Source organism: Malaya genurostris, chromosome 2 (genome assembly GCF_030247185.1).
Source record: "Malaya genurostris strain Urasoe2022 chromosome 2, Malgen_1.1, whole genome shotgun sequence".
Classification (NCBI taxonomy): domain Eukaryota; kingdom Metazoa; phylum Arthropoda; class Insecta; order Diptera; family Culicidae; genus Malaya; species Malaya genurostris.
In genome coordinates, this window is record NC_080571.1 from 293,880,678 (window position 1) to 293,901,744 (window position 21,067).

Below are 21,067 nucleotides of genomic sequence, written 5' to 3' on the forward strand. Positions count from 1 at the left end.
GAAGATGGAACCAGTACCTATGGTTTCGAACATAAGATTAACACGAATATGTTGCTTACTTTCCTTTTATCATTTGTGTGAACTTTGCAAGGCTGGCAAAAATCTTGAAAATAAGTTTTTTACAGTGCTGTGGGACAAATGAAAATTGAATACATTTGAACAAACGTTGAATGATCGACACATACTAGCAAATGGTTTATTAAATCCATAGTTTGTTCTAGCACGAGGGATTCTGAAGAAAGAGTTTAACCGCAAGTTACGACGCAAGTTATTGAAGCTTAGCTGTGGAAGAAGATCCACACAATCAATTCGGGATTGGATCAAATCCGCAATAAAAAAGGCTTTGGAAGTATCCCGGCGAACTGATAACAAATCAAGGTTGATGAGTCTACAACGATTTTCGTAGCTTGGAATGTTGGCTGCATCTCTCCATGGCAGACGACGCAAAGCAGAACGGACGAATTTCGCAGCTTATCGGTTTGATAATATGGTGCCCAAACAACGACAGCGTACTCAAGGGTAGAGCGGACTAAAGCGCAATAAAGCGATTTCAGGCAATATACGTTGTTGAAGTTTTTTGAAACGCGGAACATAAGTCCTAGCATCTTAGAAGCTTTAGATATATTATACTCAATATGATGTTTGAAATTGAGCTTAGAACCTAATAACACTCCTAAATCCTTGATTGATGAAACTCGTTCCAAGACCGCTGTCGAAATAGAGTAGTCATACGTGATCGTGTTTCGTTTGCGAGAGATTCAGATGACGGAACGTTTTGAGGCGTTTAGTACCATCCTGTTAACATTGCACCAGTTATAGAATACTTTAAGAGCGGATTCGACCAGGAAGGATAAGTTGACTGTCGACGCGTCTTCTTCGGAACAAACTGATCGATTGAATTAAAAAATTTATTTTATAACTATTCTGTTCATTGCGATCTTGTCTGTAAACCAAGTAATCTTTACCAAAAATTTGTTTCGATAAGGTGTTAAAATTCAGCCAGGTTTCGATAAATACGTATATAGCTCTAGTAAAGCTGTTAGGTATTAAACTTCTAAAGTAAACATGCATTAAAATATAGGAAGTTTTGCGTATGATATATCATACGCTAGGACATAATGGGTTAAGAATTACACACACATTTACAGCATTAGAACAATTTTTAATGTTCCCAAGAACCCAAAATGATTTCAAAAGTGTCCTGGAAATTTCGTACTAATAAGAAATGCTTTGTAATTTTTGTTTGAATCAGTTCTTTTCTTCGATGTCGCATCTGAGCAGTTGGTAGTTTATTGTAAATCTAATTACTTAATATTAGGTACAGTTTTCGGGGCGTTTGGTTGTTATCCTACCCAATTCCTGGTTCATCGTCCTAAGCAAAGGATGTCTACCACATCCACAGCGCCCTCTGAAATCGTCTAAATCCAACGCCCAGACCATTCCACCGCCTAGATTCATTCGCTTCAAGTACTGTGTTTTCCGTCGAATCTCATCAACATCGTCGTAAGAAACCCATTGATTTCCACGGTAAGCATACGGACCAATTCTACCTTCCTCATCTCGTTGGACAGCCCATCCGTTTTGGTTAACTTTCTCACATATTTCATAATAGGCGAGAAATCCACCAGCTCGCGTAAATTCACCCGCTTCACCTGGTCCATAAGATTTTTCATTCAGTCCGTTACGGGTGGAATCGGCCAGTGAAAAAGATTGTCCATAAAGAGGCATTCCCATGACTAGTTTTTTGGAAGGCGCTCCTTTTTCGATCCAGTAATTGATAGAGAAGTTGGCATTGAAATAATCATAGGTATCTCCAGGGTAATAATATAATGGTGCCACGTGACCAGTTTGCTTATCCCAATTTCCATGAAAATCATACGTCATTACAGCAATCCAATCAAAATATTCCGCAAGAACAGGAACTTCGTAGCCCGCGTCAATAACCATTTTACTGGGAGAAACTGCGGCTGAAAGCAACCATTTTCTTGGGCGGAATTCTACCGCCAGTTCCTTTACTAGATCTGCAAACCCTTGTTTTTCATCTGGAAAACCTTTCTGACAGTCAACTTGCCAGCAAACTGGATATTCCCAATCCAAATCGAGTCCGTCGAAATTAAACTTCTCAATGAATTCAACCGCTTGTTTAACAAACCTCGCTCGAGCGGACGGATTTCTTACTAATTTACTGTATTTATCGCCCAAAGAATCGTTCCATCCACCCAAGGCAAGCGTTACTTTCGCTCCGTTACGTTTATGCTCCACAACTCGTTCGTAGAACTGATTATCAATATCAGCCCATGAGTCATGCGTTTTAATGGTTAAGCTTTCTCTATCGAGTACCGCGAATCCATATACTATATGAGTACATAGATTATCGTCGATATGGTCTGGTGTGTATTTCCCATCACCTTGCCGATACCATGCCCAGTTTGTGAAGTAGCAGACAACCTTATAATCGTTTCTCCCCGTCAACTGAGTATCGGGGTCCGTTATTGGGGGCCGCGTTGGTCTCTTGGAAGTTGTTTCAGGTGACCACCAAATCGTAGTGCTTCTAGTGGTAGTACGTTTTGGTGGGGCAGTAGTAGTTGTAGTTTTTCTTGTGGTAGTCTGGTTCGTAGTCGTAGGTTTTCGGGTGGTGGTCGATGGTCCGAATGGTTCCTTGATCTGACAATTGCTGTTCTGAGGCCAATCACAATGGCCATCGTTCCAGTACAAACCCCCCGGACAGCTAAAACGAAAAGCACGGGTTATTCAAACTGATAAAATCTGAGCAGTGATGTAACTTACGTTTGTTCATACAGCTTGCCATACTGACAGATGTAATACTTTCTACAATCTGATTGGTGAGGAACGAATAGGCGTCCATCGGTGCAGCTTTGTTGATTAGATATTTCATTGAACTCTTCGTACTCGAACGATTCCGTGGTTGTAGTTATGGGTCTCGTTGGTGTTGGTCGTCTAGTGGTAGTCGTAGGCTTTTTGGTGATAGCGGAAGTAGTTCTGGTGGTTGTAGTAAACGTTGGTCTGGTAGTGGTTTTTTGAGTTGTACTTGTTCCAGCCGTTGTGGGTCGAGTCGGTCCTGATTCTGTTTCCAGAAGACATCTTGGCCCAGGTCCTGGATAGTTTCTCAGTACTCTGTTGATAGTTCTTAGTAAAGTATACTCTTCACAGTCACAAGAGTTACGGAAATCGTCAAGATCCAATGCCCAAATCATAGCACCACCGAGACCCATTGCCTTGACATACTCACTTTTATGGCGTATCATAAATTGGTCATCAAACGACACCCATTGGTCACCTTTGTATGCATAAGGACCCATTCGTCCTTTACGATCTCGTACAACTGTCCACTTTTTGCTCCTAATGTTGGTACATATCTGAAATATAAATTTCTATAGTGTGCTATCTATTTTGGATGCCGGTAACCTACCTCATAATACGAAAGGAAACCCCGAGCTCTGGTATATTCTCCAGCTTCTCCACCGCCGTAGGTTTTTGCGTTAAGATCGTGGTTCTTCACATCTGCGAGAGAGAATGACTGTCCATACATTGGCATTCCCATAACTAACTTACGTGGGTCAGCTCCTTCGCCAATCCAATAATGAATCGTAAAATTGGCATTAAACGTTTTATCAAAATCATCAGGATGCTCGTACATTGGAGCAACGTGTCCAGTTTGCTTGTCCCACTGACCATGATAATCATATGCCATCACGGCAATCCAATCCATGTAGTCAGAAAGTGTCACCACATTGTAACCTGCATCAATGACCTTTTTGCTGGGAGAAACAGCAGATGATAGCAGTAATCCTTTCGGTTTAAATACTTCGGACAACTCAATGACCAAATTGGCAAAATTATCTTTCTCATCCGCGTGACCTTTAGTGCAGTCAACTTGCCAGCAAACTGGATACTCCCAATCGAGATCTAAACCATCGAATCCATATTTCTCGATGAATTCTACGACGTTGGAAATAAACTTGCTCCTTGCAACGGCACTTCGCACTAATCGGCTATACTTATCACCAGCCGAATCATTCCAACCTCCGATTGCTACAGTTACCTTTTTTCCTTTCTTCTTCCATTCTACAACACGCTCGTAAAAGCGATTGTCAATATCGGCCCACGAGTCATGAGGCTTTATTACCAATTTCTCACGGTCCAACACAGCGAAACCATACACGATGTGCGTACACAGGTCTGGATCAATATCTTCTGGAACATATTTCCCTTTGCCCTGGCGATACCATGCCCAATTGGTGAAATAACAAACAACTTTGTAGTTATAATCTAGTTCAAGGGCTATTTCTTCTTGCTCAGAATTATCTGTTGTTTCATGATGATGATGATGATGATGATGTTCGTGATTAGAATTTGTAGTTACTGGTGCAATACCCTCTTCCGGTTTGTTTGTTTCTGGGACTACGGAAGCTTCAAAATAATTTAACATTACCAAAAATTTACCCTGATAGAATAATTGAAAAAAAAACTTACGAACATCTTCCACCCCTTTTGGTGGATCTCTAAGCCCTTCTCGAATGGCTGTCAACAAAGGATGGTGACCCTGCCCGCAACGATTTTTGAAATCATCTAAATCTAGGGCCCAAATCATGCCACCACCAAGATTCATTGCCCGAATGAATTGAACTTTTCTTAGTAAGGCTTCTTTGTCATCGAAAGATACCCATTGGTTGCCTTTGTACGCAAACGGCCCCATTCGTTTCAGGTCGTCCTGAACAACGACCCACTCTTTGTTCTGAATTCGATCGCAGATCTATGAATCAGAAGAAACGAAAATTAATTAGTTGGTCTTTGGTGTCGATTCTTCACTAACCTCATAGTACGCTAGGAAACCCGCCGCACGAGTGAATTCTCCCGCCTGTCCAGGACCAGGAGCTTTCGCATTTAAACCATTTCTTTTGGTATCTGCCAATCCAAAGGACTGTCCATACAGCGGCATTCCCATGACCAATTTCCTAGCTGGTGCCCCCAATTCGATCCAGTAGTTGATAGAGTAGTTCTGAGGATAACCATTATTTAAACAATACATATTTATAATAAATCTCAATATTGGAACCGTTCAATAGCCAGAAATATTTGCTCATCAAGAAGCAAACTTTTCCGTCTGTTTTACGGTGAGTTTCATACCGCATTGAAGAACGAAATTTCATCTTCTGGATGGTAGTACAGCGGTGCCACATGGCCTGTCTTTTTATCCCACTGGCCGTGGAAGTCGTACGTCATAACAGCAATCCAGTCGAAGTACTCAGCTAAGGTCGGCACATCGTAACCAGCATCAATAACTGTTTTACTGGGTGATACTGCCGCAGAGAGAAGCCATCCCCTTGGTTTGAATTCCTCTGATAATTCCCGTACCAAGCTGGCAAATCCTTCTTTTTCATCAGCGTAACCTTTCTTACAGTCGACCTGCCAACAAACCGGATATTCCCAATCTAAATCCAATCCTTCGAATCCATACTTTTCCAGGAAACCAACCACGTGTTGGATAAACTTTGACCTAGATGCTGCACTTCTCACCAATCGGCTATATTTATCACCGGCGGAATCATTCCAGCCTCCAATTGCCAGCGTTACTTTGACCCCTTTCTCCTTTGCCGCTACGACTCGTGTGTAGAATTTGTTGTCGATATCAGCCCAAGAGTCATGTGTCTTGATTGTCAGAGAGGAATAATCAAGGACGGCAAAACCGTACACAATGTGGGTACAGAGATCCGTTCTTATGTGATCCGGTGTATACTTTCCGTAACCCTTCCGATACCAAGCCCAGTTGGTGAAGTAGCAAACCATTTTATAGTATCCCGAAAGCGGCTCAAGTATGGGCCTTTCTGTAGTCGTGGTGGATGTTGTCGTCGTTGTTGTTGTTGTTGTCGTGGTAGTTGTCGGCTTACTGGAAGGACGATCGATATCCTGATCCACCTCGTGATGATGATTACTTTCCTCTTCTGAACTGGTCTCTGTACTCTCAGATGTTGGATTTCGATGGCACTTCGCATTAATTGGCCAGTCACATATCATCTGCGCCTGATTCCAATGTAATCCATTTGCACAAGTTGCAGCTTCCAGCCGTCCCCAATTACAGATCAGATACTGTGTGCAGTCCCCGGGATAAGGAACAAAGTTTTCGTCTTCACACGGATCGTCTACAGAAAGTATTTTCAATTCTTCAAAATTGGCGTACTTTGCTAACAGCCTAAAGTACTGTGGTCGACTGATGCAATTTACATTGTCCTCCCAGTCGCAGCTCTTTTCGTTCTGGTTCCAGAACAGTCCTGGTCCACATTGCTGGGAGATCTTTTTCTCGTTAACACAAATATAGAAACTATCGCAACTTTTATGGGGATAATATTGTCCATTGACACATTTATCAGTCGGTTTTTGAACTGGTTTTTTGGTGGTCGTTACTGGCTTCTTTGTGGGTCTAGGTTTATTAGTAGTCGTTTGAGGTTGACTTGTTGTCCATCTGGAAGGATGCGTCGTATATCTAGTTGTCGTTGTCGGACGTGTGTATCTGGTGGTAGTGGTTGTTCGTCGTCGCGTGGTTGTTGGTGTTTCTGTTGTTGTGGTTGTAGTTGGTGTATCGGAAGGAATTGCGTCCACTGAATCCCTCGTGCATTTCGCAGATGACGGCCAATCGCACAGACTAGCAGCTTCATTCCAATGAAGCCCCCCTGCACAAAATTGTTGCCGGAATTCTCCGTACACACATCGATAATAAGAATTGCAACTACGTTGATGTGCTTTATATTGATTTGATTCACATGGTCCACCCTCGGTTAGTTCGGGTTGAACTAGTCCCGGAGCGGGAATAGTTGTTCCAACAGTAGTAGTTGGAGGAACGTATGTAGTCGTGGTAGTAGTTCTTCTAGTAGTTCTAGGTGTGGTAGTAGACCGACGAGTCGTTGTTGGTCTCTCAGTTGTGGTTGTTGTTGTTGTTGCCGTTGTAGTGCTTGTAGATCTGGTTGTCGTTCGCTTCGTAGTTGAAGGTTCCTGCCATGTTGGCCAGGATGTAGTAGAGACGGTCGGTCCACCACCATTGTCTACACCAATAGTCATTTCAGCGGGAGAAGGAGTTGTCGGTTGAACAGGCCGGGTACAGTCGCTTGCTGTAGGTTGAGGAGTTTTCAATCGTCCAAATGCCCGATTTATAGCACTTAATACAGGATATCGTTCCTCACAACATCTATTCTGGAAATCGTCTAAATCGATTGTCCAGGCAGAAATACCTCCATATCCCGCTTTCATCACATATTGAGCTTTAACTGTTACCGATACCGGATCATCATATCCTACCCATTGATCGATGTAAGTAGCGTACGGTCCGGACTTTAGTGAGGAGTCTCTTGCGGTCTTCCATTTTCGTTTTCTTACCCTTTGACATATTTCGGAATAGGCTAACATACCCGGCTGCTTGGTGTCCTCGCCGGCATTTCCAGGCCCGGAAGAAGGGGTATCAAAACCAGCGACTTCATTACGGTTCCTACTTCGTGTTAGCGTAAAAGTCTGGCCGTAAAGAGGAACACCCATGATCAGTTTATCTTTTTGAGCACCCATTTTAACCAGCAACTGCATGGTATAATCAACATTGTACTGAGGATACTTGTCTCCTGAATTCCCGTACAGGGGACTTACGTGCCCGGTTTGCGATTCCCATGATCCGTGGTAATCGTAGGTCATGACAGTCATGAAATCAACAATGTTCGATAGCTGAGCAATTTCATAAGCCTCGGTGATAACTTCTTTATATCCTGAAATACTCATGCTAACGATGAGTTGCTCTTTGGCGAATTGCTGTTGCATTTCCATCATCAATTTCGTGAGATTCGGTTTATCGCGGGATGGACCTTTGGAGCAATCACTTTGCCAACAAACCGGATAGTTCCAATCGAAATGCAAACCGGAGAATCCATATGTTTTCAGTAAATAAATAGCATTTTGAATGAAATTCCTGCGATTCTGGGGCGAGCTTACCATAGTAGAATACTTATTACCAACTGAATCAGTCCAACCACCTATTCCTAGTAGAACAGGAATTTCCGATTTACCTGCCCGAATAGTTCGTCTATACATATCTGTAATGAGTTTGAACGTGAAATTATTGTTTTTTGTACGTGACCAGCCAAATGCTTACCATTTTCGATATCCGCCCATGGATCAAACTCCTTCATGGTCAAACTGATTGGATCCAGAGATGCAAACGAGTAGACTATATGCGTGCATAATTTGGTGTCGATCTGCTCAGGTATGAACTGAGCTTCGTCCTTTCTGTAGAATGCCCAGTTGGTCATATGGCAAATAACCTTATAATCGTCTCTGCTTTGTTTGAGACTTGCAACCCTTTGAATATGATTGTACTCCACCATGGGTAATTGTTTCAGCGTGTTCACGTCCACAAGCTGTTGATACGGTGATCCGAATCTGAAGGGCTGTGGATTTTTCTTGTCGTATTGTGTAGGGAATGAATAAGCTGCATATTTGTTCTGAAAAAGCGGATTCGATGGCACTCGGAAGTCTAGAACTTCGGCAGAATCAATTCGTTGTTTCTCCTTTGCCACTACCGACATAACATCACTAACGACAACCTCAATGGTGTTATCCATATCCAAAATACGAAACTCAACTGCGTCACGCAGCGGTAGATGTTCATCAACTCTAGGGCGGGGAAATTTTAGTGATGTACATGATTAGCTATTACCGTAATGTTTAAAGAAATAACTTACAGGTTTGCCGGAATGCTCTCAACAGCGCTTCTTAGTGGTAGCGATTTCGTTCCGAAGATATCATCCTGTGTGAAGGCGGCCGTTTTTTGTAATCCATGTGATGGAACCGCTTCCACGCTGTCTCGCCGGAATGAAACGGCTTCCGGTTGTACATTCCTGTAGGCATTGGTACCGATCGCTGTCCAACAAACCACAAGGACAACGAGCGTCTATAAAAATTATTAATCATTGGTACGTGACAAAAATGAAAATCGTTTGACAAAGCATCTCACCGGCTTTAATTTCATCCACTTAGTCATGGTGTGCTACAGAAAATATGCAAGAAATTAGTCATTGTTGTCTGGTTGTATGTTTGGTGAAATGGATGTGTCGCAGTAAGCTGAAAATACGTTCTACGAACGCAACTGATAAGACAAATTCAGGGATCCAGTAACGAGTAATTATTATTCTAATGATGTAATGTCAGCTAAATTTTGAGACGTTATATAAATAAAGTTTGTCCACTGTACAATGCGAGCCTATAACCATTTTTTATTGCCTCCGTATTATTTACTCGAGCAAGTCCATTATATTCAAAAGCCGGTGATTCGATCAGCTGCCTACCCTTGATTTGAAACAGCATCTGAGAGCCCGCCTGTCGCTGCCGATAAAAGAAAAAACACAACCGCCAGTGCGAAACCAGTTTCGAGGAGCACGTGCTTGATCTTGAAGTTTTGTATAGAATGATCGACACATAAGCAACGCGGTGACAGCATATATAAGAAATTTGTAGTATATGGAAGGTAGGTCGTCAGTCTAGAGCTTCACAACCGGTACCGTTACGCGTCATCATAGATGAAAAAATGAAATGAAAACAAACACACCTCCCAGTGGATTCATTCATGCTTTCATGTTCATTCGCGTTCGAATAGCGAAGAATAAGTTGAGCATTGATACAATCTTATTACGTTTGATGAGAAAGGCGTAGGAACAGAATTAATTAAGCCGTTTTGATTTACAATTGGTTGACCCAAACAGCTTTTTTGCCAACTATTTTGGTAAAATATTTTATTTTTGTCAGAAGTATTTTTATAAATGAATGGATAAACACGATTTTGTTATGTGGATAATGTTTTTTATATATGAGTGCTTCACAAAAATCGAAAACAAATTCTAAGTAAACAAACACAGGTTTTGAACAAATTCGAAAAAAAGCTGTTGAACATTGCTAGCACACCCGTTGAAAAATTTAACGGCGATTTTGATATCATTTTTTGAGTAATACTTTCACAAGCATAATCCAACTCTTCAAAACCAGGGCCGGTGAAACATGTTAAGCCCAGGTGGATAAATTTGCACAGCGGGGGAAACGTGCCAGTATATCGAGGTATTCAATTCTAATGGCAATATTATTTAAATGCGACATAATAGTTTTTTAATGATTCTATTTATTATTCCGAGGTATACAAAATATTCGTATTTTTCTTTAATATTGATAACATTATTATTGTTTTCCATTCAAAATTTCAGGTGGGTAGTACTACCCATTGCTTCAAACTATGTATTTTGAATGATGAACGACAAAGAAGTTGGTTACTAGGTGTGTCAGTAAAAAAACGCAAGATTTTTAAATTGATATGCATGTTGAGTGTAAGCAATAGATTCAAAATACCTTATTCCAAGTAGTTACCTTTGGAAGCTATATTTTTACCATCTTTTCACCAACTTACGAATACCACGTTGAAATAACTGCTAATCTTTTAGTAGTGATCCCGTCGTAAAGCCATTTTTCCACATCCTTATAAATAGTGAAATACTGTTCAGAAAGTTCGCGAGATATTGATGAAAACAAATCATAGTCGGAAGGAGCCAAGTCTGGAGAGTATTACGTGTGGGATATGATTGTTTTCGACCGCTTTCGTTGTGTGGGCGGAGGATTTGTCGTGCTTCAAAATGTCTATCATTTCTTGTGGAGTATTCCAGTCGTTTTTAGTTTTACCTTTTTTTATAAATATAAAAAATAGGTATAGAATTCGCTCAAACTTTAGAAATTTTTTCCGAGGCCCGGAGCGCCAAGTGTCATATACCAATCGATTCAGCTCGACGAACTGAGCAAATGTCCGCGTGTGTATGTGTGTGTCTGTATGTGTGTTGTCAACTAAGAGGTCGAGATATCAGAGATGGCTGGACCGATTTTGATCAAACTAGTCCCAAATGCAAGGTCTTCCCGTCAACCTGAACGCTATTGAATGGTTTTGAGATCGGATGTTTACTGTTTGAGTTATACAAAGTTTTATGTCAAAATTTTCAGGTTTTTGACAGTATCTGTTACATTTGACTTTGAAAACAGAATATGTTTCCAGCAGAGCTAATAAAAGTCATTTTCATTGACTGAAAAATAAACGAAAATGACAAGAAATTATTGTCACTCTCAGTTTCGCTTGCAAACTATGAGAACGAAATCCATGTCCAGTCAATGACATAAGCGGGACAGTAGTTTCAAAATTGTGTTTTTTCTTTCATTTGCCCTTTCAGTCATTTGCAGTTTTCAGTGAAAATCCCATAGTATGCAGTGTCGATATTCAACCAAAGCTGTGAGAATTGAAAACGACAGAAAAAGGTTTCACAATAAGTTTTAACTGTTTATGCTCGAATTTGTAGTAGTTTTGGTTTCCAAAGAAGTTCTGGGATGTAATTACTTCGATTTGCCATATTTTAGTCACTTTTTATAGCCAAGCGTCACATATTTTCAATACACCGATGCAAGAATGAAAATTTCAATTCTGCTGTTGCTACCTGAAGACGTTAGTTTGGTTTCGTCTTGTCATAGAGGGAAGAGTGACGTTGGCAATTATGCTCTCTCATTTTTTCGATGAGAAACTAAAATGCTTCGTCTCTCTTCGTTTGTTCTGGTGTCGGTCATTTGCGAATGAGACAGTAAAACATTGAAAATGATACTGCTGAAATGGTTTCTTTCATTGAGAATGTGTGACAATTTTAAGCTCTGGTTTCCAGACTTAGATTCCACACGGTAATAGCTATCCAACAAGCCGTAGATTGGTAAAATCCGTCCATTTTAACGGAGATATCGATATCGACTTTTTCCCCTATTCCAGCAGTAGGAGTTTTGAGCGCTGTATGACAAAGCAATGCTTGGGAGTAACGTGAAACACGATTTTTTAATACTGTTACATACAATTGTTTCTAAGTATCAAAAAGACTGTGTACAGTATTCTTTTTCATGACATTTTGCCTCGGACCGATTTTAGCACGGTTCGTTTTTGGCAACATAATTGTTCGAATATGACATATGTAAACCAAATGATGGCAGCATTTTCCAGTTGAAAGCATTTCCATAATTATATTGATTTAAACTACTTACAGCAATAAATGCTGGAAGAACATAACCATATACCATTCGAATCAGTTCGTCGAGATCGGCAAATGCGTGTGTGACAAATAATTTCACTCATATTTTTTCGGAGATCACTCAACCGTTTTCTACAAACTCAGATTCATATGAAAAGTCGTATGCTCCTAAACAATGCTCCTGAATTAAGTTTGGATCCGATTTCTGGTTCCGGGATTACAGGATGATATGTGAAACGAAATTAAAATTCTGGACCCATTTTTCTCGTAGATGGCTGAACCGATCTAAAATTCAAATGAAAAGTTTTAAGATCCAGTAAAACATCTTGCTTTTTAGTCAGATCCAATTTCCGGTTTAGGGGATACAGGATGATTAGTATAAAAATGTCTATTTCACATAAATTAATCAGGTTTATCGGGTTTGCAGATTTGGATAGTCGAGAACCAAATAAACTTATTTCAGTTTTAGTGATATTCAGTTTTCGATTCGGATTTAATTCGCCCTACGATTTCTCAAAGATGTTTATACTGATTTTCAAACATTTTGAAACAAATGTAAACTAAACAGCTACTCAGGTGAATTCATCTGACTTCGGCTAGACCGATTTTCGAATTCCGGTTCCAGTATCGAATCGTTTCTCAACGCTCAATCGTTTTGTAAAAGAAAAGCCTGATCTACAAAGACAAAATTAATTAATATTATCCAATTCTGACTTCCGATTCTGGAATTACAGGATGATGATTTTTTAAAAATTCAAACCGGTATAGAAAATGACAATCCCGAAAAGCTTAAAGGTGGACTCAAAACTATTGCAATTTATTCGTCGTATATCCATACGAATCGGTTTGGGTTATGCTGGTTCCTGAATACCGGCCCTGGAAGTACCTTAAATTACCGTAAACTCTAAGTGGAACTTACTCCGACATATAATGGAATGTTTAATCGATTGTCACACTTTTAGATTCAAATTTGATCCGATTTGCAGTTTCGATATTACAGAGTTATGAGTGAATAAAATCTCAAATTGCCACTTAATTCGACGGTCATTAAAATAATGTCATGAGAACTGAAACACCGAAGAATATTTATGCAAAAAACACATGCGGATTGATAAAAAAAAGGTATCATCTCACTGCAAGATGGATTAAGCACGTTTTTGTGATAAGAATTGTAAATCTGCCTTAAGGCCAGGTTCCTAAAAAACCTGTTTACTCTTAATGCCACTTTTTGTTTGAACAGTATTTTAAAATATTATACTTTTTACATATAAAAGTACTTATAATCAACTTAATAAACTCTTTTTTTCTTCTTATTTTTCCAATATGACGGTTCTGAAAACAGCTGCTCAAACTCGTTCGATTTAATCAATGTTGACATCCATCTACTTCTCAGAAACCAATCATCGGAAAGCGAGAAGCAAAACAATTTCATATTCTGTATCAAATTGGCTATGGTCGAATCTAGGATGAAAAATTTTCTAAGAAAAACAAAATGGTACCCACTTTTCGATTTTCGATTCTTTCTTGCACTTTTAACGGGTAATAATGGTTTTTAAATAACAATGAATATATTTTGATTGTAGTTCCGACCATAGAGAGACATCTAACGAGTACAGTGCCGATTGGTTCACGTTGATACGTGCAATAGTTTTGGAATACGAGTAACATGCAGTTTAATAAACGTGGTTTCTAGGCAAAGCCGAACAAAGTTTTATTTGCAACTAATTGTGACACAGAAAATTTCATTTTTAGATTTTTTGAAAATTGTGTGGAGGAACCTGGTCTTAAAAAGCTCGTAGTTTAAGACACCTTCTTAATCCTAGCAAATGCGGGGGGTGGTGGTGGTGGCGCACTTTTCTTTATAATTTTTGAGCATTCTCCACCTTTTGAACCCCTACTTCCCCCCTTGAAGACCCCCCCCCCCCTCCGGCCTTTTGAACCGCACCCCTCCTAAATAATTCGTGCGCACAGGCCTGTTTAACCTCGTTTTCTTTCCGTAGCGATCAGGATTTGCAGTTGATGTTAATGGTTGGTCAGAATGACCCAAAGATTATTACTTTTCAAAATAAATTCATTTTTCAACCTTTGTTTCATATTTAGAAAGTGAAATTTCGCTCATCGTTTTCCACATTTCCAGCTGTCTATCATTCAGCTCATGAGAAACGCATTTTCTCACCTAATGATTTTTTTTCTTGAGGTGTAGATAATCAGAAATGGCATTGAGACTAATGTTTATTCTTTTCAGTATTTTTTTTTTCAATTTGGGTATAGTCTTTGTTTAACAAACCGTGCAGTTCTGCATCTTCAGAAATTTTTTATTGCTCCGTGTGTTCTATGTCTTTCACTCTGTAATCTCAAATATTAACTCATTTAAATCCACCTTCACACGTCGCGATCGATAGATCATGTTCCTCATGAGCTACAACAGGGTCTAAATGATGAAAAAAATCATCATTTTTGTGATGTTTTCCAGAATTATCATTCAAAAAAATAAATTCAAATGTTTTGCATGATAAATCATTCGAACAACATTTTGTTTTTTTTTCGTGAAAAAATATTGATAAAAAAGTCGATGAAGGGGTATTTTTGAGAACGCTTCTTAAAAATCATGATTTGCGGTGTCCACTGTATCTCAGCGCAGACTAATCAGAAGTGAACAAATGAACGCAGCATAATTAGAGTAGAAGTTTTTCTAGACCCCAACGTATCTGTTTGTTTTTAATTTTTTGAATTTTTGGTGTTTGTTCAAAGTGAAAACTACGATTTTTCACGAAAAAAATCCGCCATTTTGTAGCTGGTAAACCTCCTCAAAGTAACAAACAATGAAAAGGAAAACGTTGGGGTCTGGTCTGGTGTGTGCGAAATTTGAAAAAAATTGGTGCAGTAGTTTTTGAATGACGATGGACACGGACTTTCAAAACCTGCTTTCGAGGAAAGCGCGTTTCAAGTTTTTTGTCTATAAAATCAATGGAAACAATTAATTACTCCAAGGGAGCCCATAGGGTCTAACATTTTCAAAAAATCATATATTTTTTTTATAATTTATTATAAGGAAACATTTCAAGGATGTTTTGTCAAGTTTTGAAGACAATCGAAGTAAGTCTTGGGCCTGTGCGCCGAGCTCTTGCTTCTTCGTAGAATGAGATACCCATAGATAAAGGTCCATAACTTCCAGAGTTTCGTTCCAATAGGCTTGAAAGTTTCACAGGAAATTCTTGAAATGTTATAGTAAAATAAAAATATGAAGAAAATAATAAATGATTTTTCAAAAGTGTTAGACCCTACCCGCCCCTTAATCTACAGTCTGTTACATAAGAGCGTGGTCACGATTATTCGCGATCGGTAAAGTGGAATGATTAGATTTTTTTAACACAGAGGACAGTAGTTTCCTTGATGCAATACGATAATTAATCAGTTGGCTATTGTTTACAAATCGATTTCAGCATTTTTCCAGAATGAAGCAGTATTTTTGTGCTCGCACCCGAAAGGTCCAAAAATGACCCAAATTGCCGCAGCGAAATACATGAAAAAGTCGAAACAGTATGTGAGTAAGTGGGTGAATCGTATTAAAGAGGTAGAAAATGTCGACGACTTTCCAAATCGCGGTTCTGTCGGTGTATTGGCGGAAAAAGACGAAAAAGTGATTTGTTTTTGAAGAATCCGACATTAACTTTACGCGAAGCTGAAAAATATATTGACCAAAAAAGGATCAAATATATCGTACGGAACTGTTCGCAGACATTTGATCGCAAATAATTTGAAATTTCGAAGTACTTTGCAAAAACAGATGTTGAGTGAAAATCATATGGAAAAACGTCTTGAATGGGCAAAGGAGCAAAATGGTGTCGTGACCTTGGATTGGCCCTCTCAGTCGCCCGATGCCAATCCAATTGAGAATGTTTGGGATTAAATGAAGATGAAGCTAGGGAAAAACCGACCACACAATTTGAAACAGCTTGTTTGCCGAATTCCCGCAGTTCGTCCCGGGTTGGCGGTTCAATGCATAGGACGCTGGTCTTACAAGCCAGTTGTCGTATGTTCGAGTCCCGACATGGAAGGATTCTTAGTGTCAGTAGGATCCATAGTAATAGCCATGCAATGATTCTGTACACTAAGAATCGGTTGCGAAGTCTGTTGAAACAGAAAGGTCAAATTCCACAAAAGGAATGTAATGCCAAGACTTTGCTTTGCTTTGCTTGTTTGCCGAATTCACAAATTTGAAGATCGCTTTCGGAAGAATACACGCAAAATCTCGCTCAAAGTATGCCTCGAAGGCATCCAAGGTGTTCGGTTACCGACACCCCAGTTTTTTCGACAAATCGTGAAAAATTGTCTGTGATATTCAGAGATGCCACATCTGAAAATTGGTATGTAAATTATCAAATTTCGTTGCTAACTTGCTAACCTTTTTTCGTCTTAAGACTTTTTACAGTCTTTTGACACTTCGATTGTTTGCAGACATTCGTCAGAATTTACAGACTTTTGCAAATTAGCGCGACTTTTTTTTGCTAGCTAAACTTATTATATTAAGTGGCGTCTCTGGTGATATGCAACACGTGGACAAGGTCACCATCAGGCAATGAAGACTTTTGTCCAAAGCGCCGCCGAAAAGAATAAATTCTGTTTTTCCTTTGAATAATTGCAGCGATTTTTAGCGAAATTTCCTGGGATGACGGTAATCGAACACCTTTTTAAAATGGTCAAAATTGATCACTTTACTAAATTGATAAAAAGGGTTTTCAATCAAATGAATGAACTTAGTTCCTTAATCAGTTGTTAGCTTGGGACTTTAGCTTTCCATTGATGTATATATGTCCGCATAATGTGCACTTAGTTGGAAGTTAGCTTAAAATAAAAGGATGCCGGTAACCGAACACTCTCCCCTACCTTGTTTGTCACTGGCAGCCAAAACACTATTTGCAGAAGTCCAAGCAAGACAATATAAATTAAATCCAACATTCTTTTCACAAAATCTCTAGATATTTTGGCATTGTTAAGACTAATAAAGACGAAGCAATATCTTGTCCTAAATACGTAAAATATTTACAAAATTGCAACAAGCATTGCGCAGTGAGTCATACTACTCTTTAATGTATTCTATCTGGGTTCGATTCCAAATCCCGTACTTAAGGCAATGAGAGACGAATGACCTTGAACTGAAAAATGTGTTCATGTGGTTCAAATTTTATTGAACAATTATTCAAGAAAAAAATTGAAAAACATTAGTCATTGTAACAGTCAACATTGATTCACTTGTCACTCGTGATCCAAACAACTTACTATAGTCCACTGTTCATATTTTCAGTGTCAACGCACTTTTGTGTACATTCTTCTAGCTGAAACCAGTTCGATGCTCCGCATAAGTTAATTGATCAACATCCCGCTATAAACAGACCGAACGAGTTAGCAAAAATAAAAATGTTGCTCCACGCTTGTCAATATAATGCGAATATATCCTGGGATGAATTTTTAATATCCACACACACACGCACACACATCTGTCCGTTCCTTCGCGTCGTGCTGAAAGCTAAGAATTTCAGCAGCATGTTGGATATTCGCTTTCTTTTAACCCAACAGCAGCTTAACAAAAACAGTGTCACTCGCGGCTTATAACGGTACTCGTTCCGCGATGTCTCTGGCGTATCGACTACGTCACTTATTAAGAATTCAGTAATTCTGTTTGCAGACCACGACGCAATCACTATTCGGCACACTTTTCACCACAATTTAACGGTAGATCTCGATTCAATCAATATGGGGATACACCAATTCTTTGTTTAGTATCAGCTACTACTGTGAACAAGAGTTGATGAATTCATTGTATAGTAGAACTGTAACTGAAACGAAGTTCACTTCCGCCATATATCTTTGCTAAAGTGCAACGGCTAATCTCGCACGCGTTGCATGCTAAGCGGAAGGCCTTGCTATGCGTACGTACTTCGAAACATACCTCAGACAATAGGGCATCTTATGTGCTTATGTCAAGTACAGAACAACTCGCGATTACAATACGGCAATCGAACTTGCTATGCCTACTGAATAACAATTATCACACCTCAAACCATGCGCTTAAGAGATATCCCATATTCGGGACAAGTATACTACTATCATTTTCTTCCTTCTATCAGGTCAAGCACTTTTGTACCTACACGTAATAAATTAAAAACCAATCACATCCAAGCACAGATAATTTATGATACTAACATATTAGATTCACTGTAATCCAAAGTTGGCATTGATGATCCAGACGGTTGTCATTTCCTTACTACTTTCGGTCCTCCAGGAGTGCGGTTGGTAATCAGCAGACACTTTTCGAATTCGGACTCACGCGAAAACAACGGGAACGGCGACGATCACGACGGACAACGAAAGACTAATTCTTATTTACGCCGGCCGCTTACTTTTATACTCGATCGGGATGCGGACGGCACTGGAAGAACCGTGAGCGTGGAGTGGCCAGGATGAGCGATTAAACTTGTTCTGTGACAAACGGATTTTTTTATATTTATTTTGTTTCGAAAAAGCCACTTTCGTTGATTGATTCATTCACAAGGGACAGGATGGTTCTTTGCTTTGCCATTCTGTTAAATTGTATGGTTTGACAAATATTAAAACTTTCGCTTTAGAAGTGTTTAGGACATCAAAAGTGTGGCTCAAAATTTGCTTATACTCTTACGTTTCGAGTTATTCGCTGAACAAATTGCATACTCTATAAATCATTCGATATAGTGGCGAGAATTCTTCAAAATTCTTTGCTTGTTTTTGAAAATTTAAAAAGACAACTCCTTTCCAGCCATATGACACCGATAGGTTCGCAACAGCCATTTGAAAATACACCGATTACGTTGAGCCCCTCGCATTTTGAGCCCCAAACACTGCGATGTTTTGATATTCATCGCGACACTCAAATTGTGAAAATTATTTCCACTTGATGTCCAAAAACACTATCTGCTGTATTTTAGGTAAACCGACAAGTTATTGTGAGAGAGTCAACCCAAAATTCTCTAATTTTCGTGCAATAAACAAGGTAAAACGTAAAACAATTAGATTACTGATTGTTTATTTACGTTGCCATCAGCTGAGTTTGAAGTTCCGATTTTGATCTCATCAAGATGGAATCGTCAGAGGGTGCCGAAACTTTCTTCTAGCGTGATAACATCTTTCTTCAATATGATAGGCGAATTGCGCCAAAATTGAAGATATGCAGTTCATTCAGAAGCCAATAAATGTATTTCAAGGCACTGACTGTGATATTTTATTACTTCAAAACAGTAAAACTTCATTCAATTCAATTGAAACTGAATGTGGAACACATTGACGATCACCCTACTGCAGTAAACTTCATACTCTAACACACACAACGTTCGCTGACGTACCTAACGGGCAGCATTCAGTTCATCACTCGTTTCTCTTCCAATCGAAGCTCAGTTTTACCTCCGTCAGTTGATCTCTTGAAGTAACAAAATATCTCTTTCAATAGTGTGAGAGCGGCCTTCAAATGAGGTTCATGTAAACATTCGAATTGGTGCAAGATAATAGATGAAAGACAAATTAGATAGATGCAATATCGTTTACAGAATAGACATAAATTAATAGTTTCCTCCCTCAGTTTTCATTTTTTAATACTTTACTCCATTTAAAATTCTATTCATTTGAACTTGCTCACTACCAAGAGCGAAGACAATAAAGCCGCTAGACTACTTGGCACTTGAAATTGAGCAAGCAAAACTTCAAATAACTAGGTACGATTATTTAACTGACGATGAATTCTGGGAGCTTCACTTGTAAATGGCAGCTTAAGTCAAATGAATTAGTAGGAATATGCTGACGGTCAGTGGCCATAAATTTCATTTTCATCTTATATTATTCGATTGAAAATTAAATTTTACCGCACTGCTTTGAAATATGGATTTTTCTGAAGCGAAACGATCGGTAATTAAGTTGATTACCGATCATTCTGTAATTGCTGAACTGTCAATCAACTTCCGTAAACTGTAAACCAAAAAGATCCGGTAATTTTTTTTGTGTTTGTGTATTTTCAAATTAAGGTCTTTCGGATTCGGATTTTTCTTTCACTGAAACGAATAAAGAAAATTCCAACCTGTTGTGGCTATGGCTTTTTTCCACGAAAAAAGTAAAAAGTGCCAAATGTCCCGGTTAACCGCAATTATGAGCGCCGTCCAAAACACTGCACAATCCGTCGAGTCCACCAGAAATACGAAGTGATTCGAAATTATTTTCTGCCTATAAGTGAACAAAAGCTTTGAGTGGTTCTAATGTTTTGTTGAAAACTTTAGCACCTGTACCTCAATCCATTCGATGAACCCTTCAAGATTTTCTTTGTTTGGTTAATAAAAAGATACTTACTGAAAATTTTAATAACTGTTTGGCAGTCAGTTTCACGACAATCAGTTTTCACAGAAGTTCGATTATTGGAAGATAATTTTACCATACGGATAGCATGGTTTTTACTGTACTCAGCGACTATTCAGATTTACCTTATGAATTGTATATCTATTTACAGAATTCTGTAAAAAATGGCATATTTTTTTTTTTGTAAAATAAAACTCACGTATCGTAAAGTAGTAATTTTTGTTGAATACCGTAAGTTCTCGTCAAAAATATTACGAAACAAGGGAAGTAAATCTTAGTGTGTATGTACGGGGTTTCTAGTAATTATGGAAGTTTCTTAAGAAGGTATCAAATGATTTTTATTTTTTAGTTGGTATTGGCATTCTTTCACTTTTCACAATAATAACATCTTACATAGTTGAAGCACAGAGAACAGACACCCAGGTAAATGTGTGTAAGATATTTAACGAGTGTTTGGCAAAGTGATCACCAAGTAGCAATTCGCCTAGAGAGGCTCTTCGAGCAGCCCAGCATCCTCTTATGAGCAGGCACGGCAACAATAGGGGGGGGGGGGCAAGGCACTTTTTGCCCCCCACCCCCCCCCCCCCCCCAGATTTATTGGAGGGACC

General features: G+C 39.1%; 1 protein-coding gene across 2 annotated transcripts; it reads right to left on the reverse strand.

The window, feature by feature from the left end:
* Window positions 1–1,236: 1,236 nt before the first annotated feature.
* LOC131430629 (probable chitinase 10) lies at window positions 1,237–18,447 on the reverse strand. Of its 2 annotated transcripts, XM_058595737.1 has the most exons (10): window positions 18,291–18,447; window positions 9,011–9,043; window positions 8,739–8,947; window positions 8,150–8,670; window positions 5,149–8,090; window positions 4,835–5,020; window positions 4,495–4,774; window positions 3,431–4,431; window positions 2,788–3,377; window positions 1,237–2,728 (listed from the first exon to the last, which is right to left on the reverse strand). In XM_058595737.1, exons 2-10 carry the CDS (start codon window positions 9,035–9,037, stop codon window positions 1,315–1,317), a joined length of 7,170 nt encoding a protein of 2,389 aa, XP_058451720.1. In that variant the 5' UTR covers window positions 9,038–9,043; window positions 18,291–18,447; the 3' UTR covers window positions 1,237–1,314. The 2 variants fall into 2 exon arrangements, with proteins under 2 accessions (XP_058451720.1, XP_058451719.1); XM_058595736.1 differs by having other exon boundaries at window positions 3,431–4,774.
* Window positions 18,448–21,067: the final 2,620 nt, after the last annotated feature.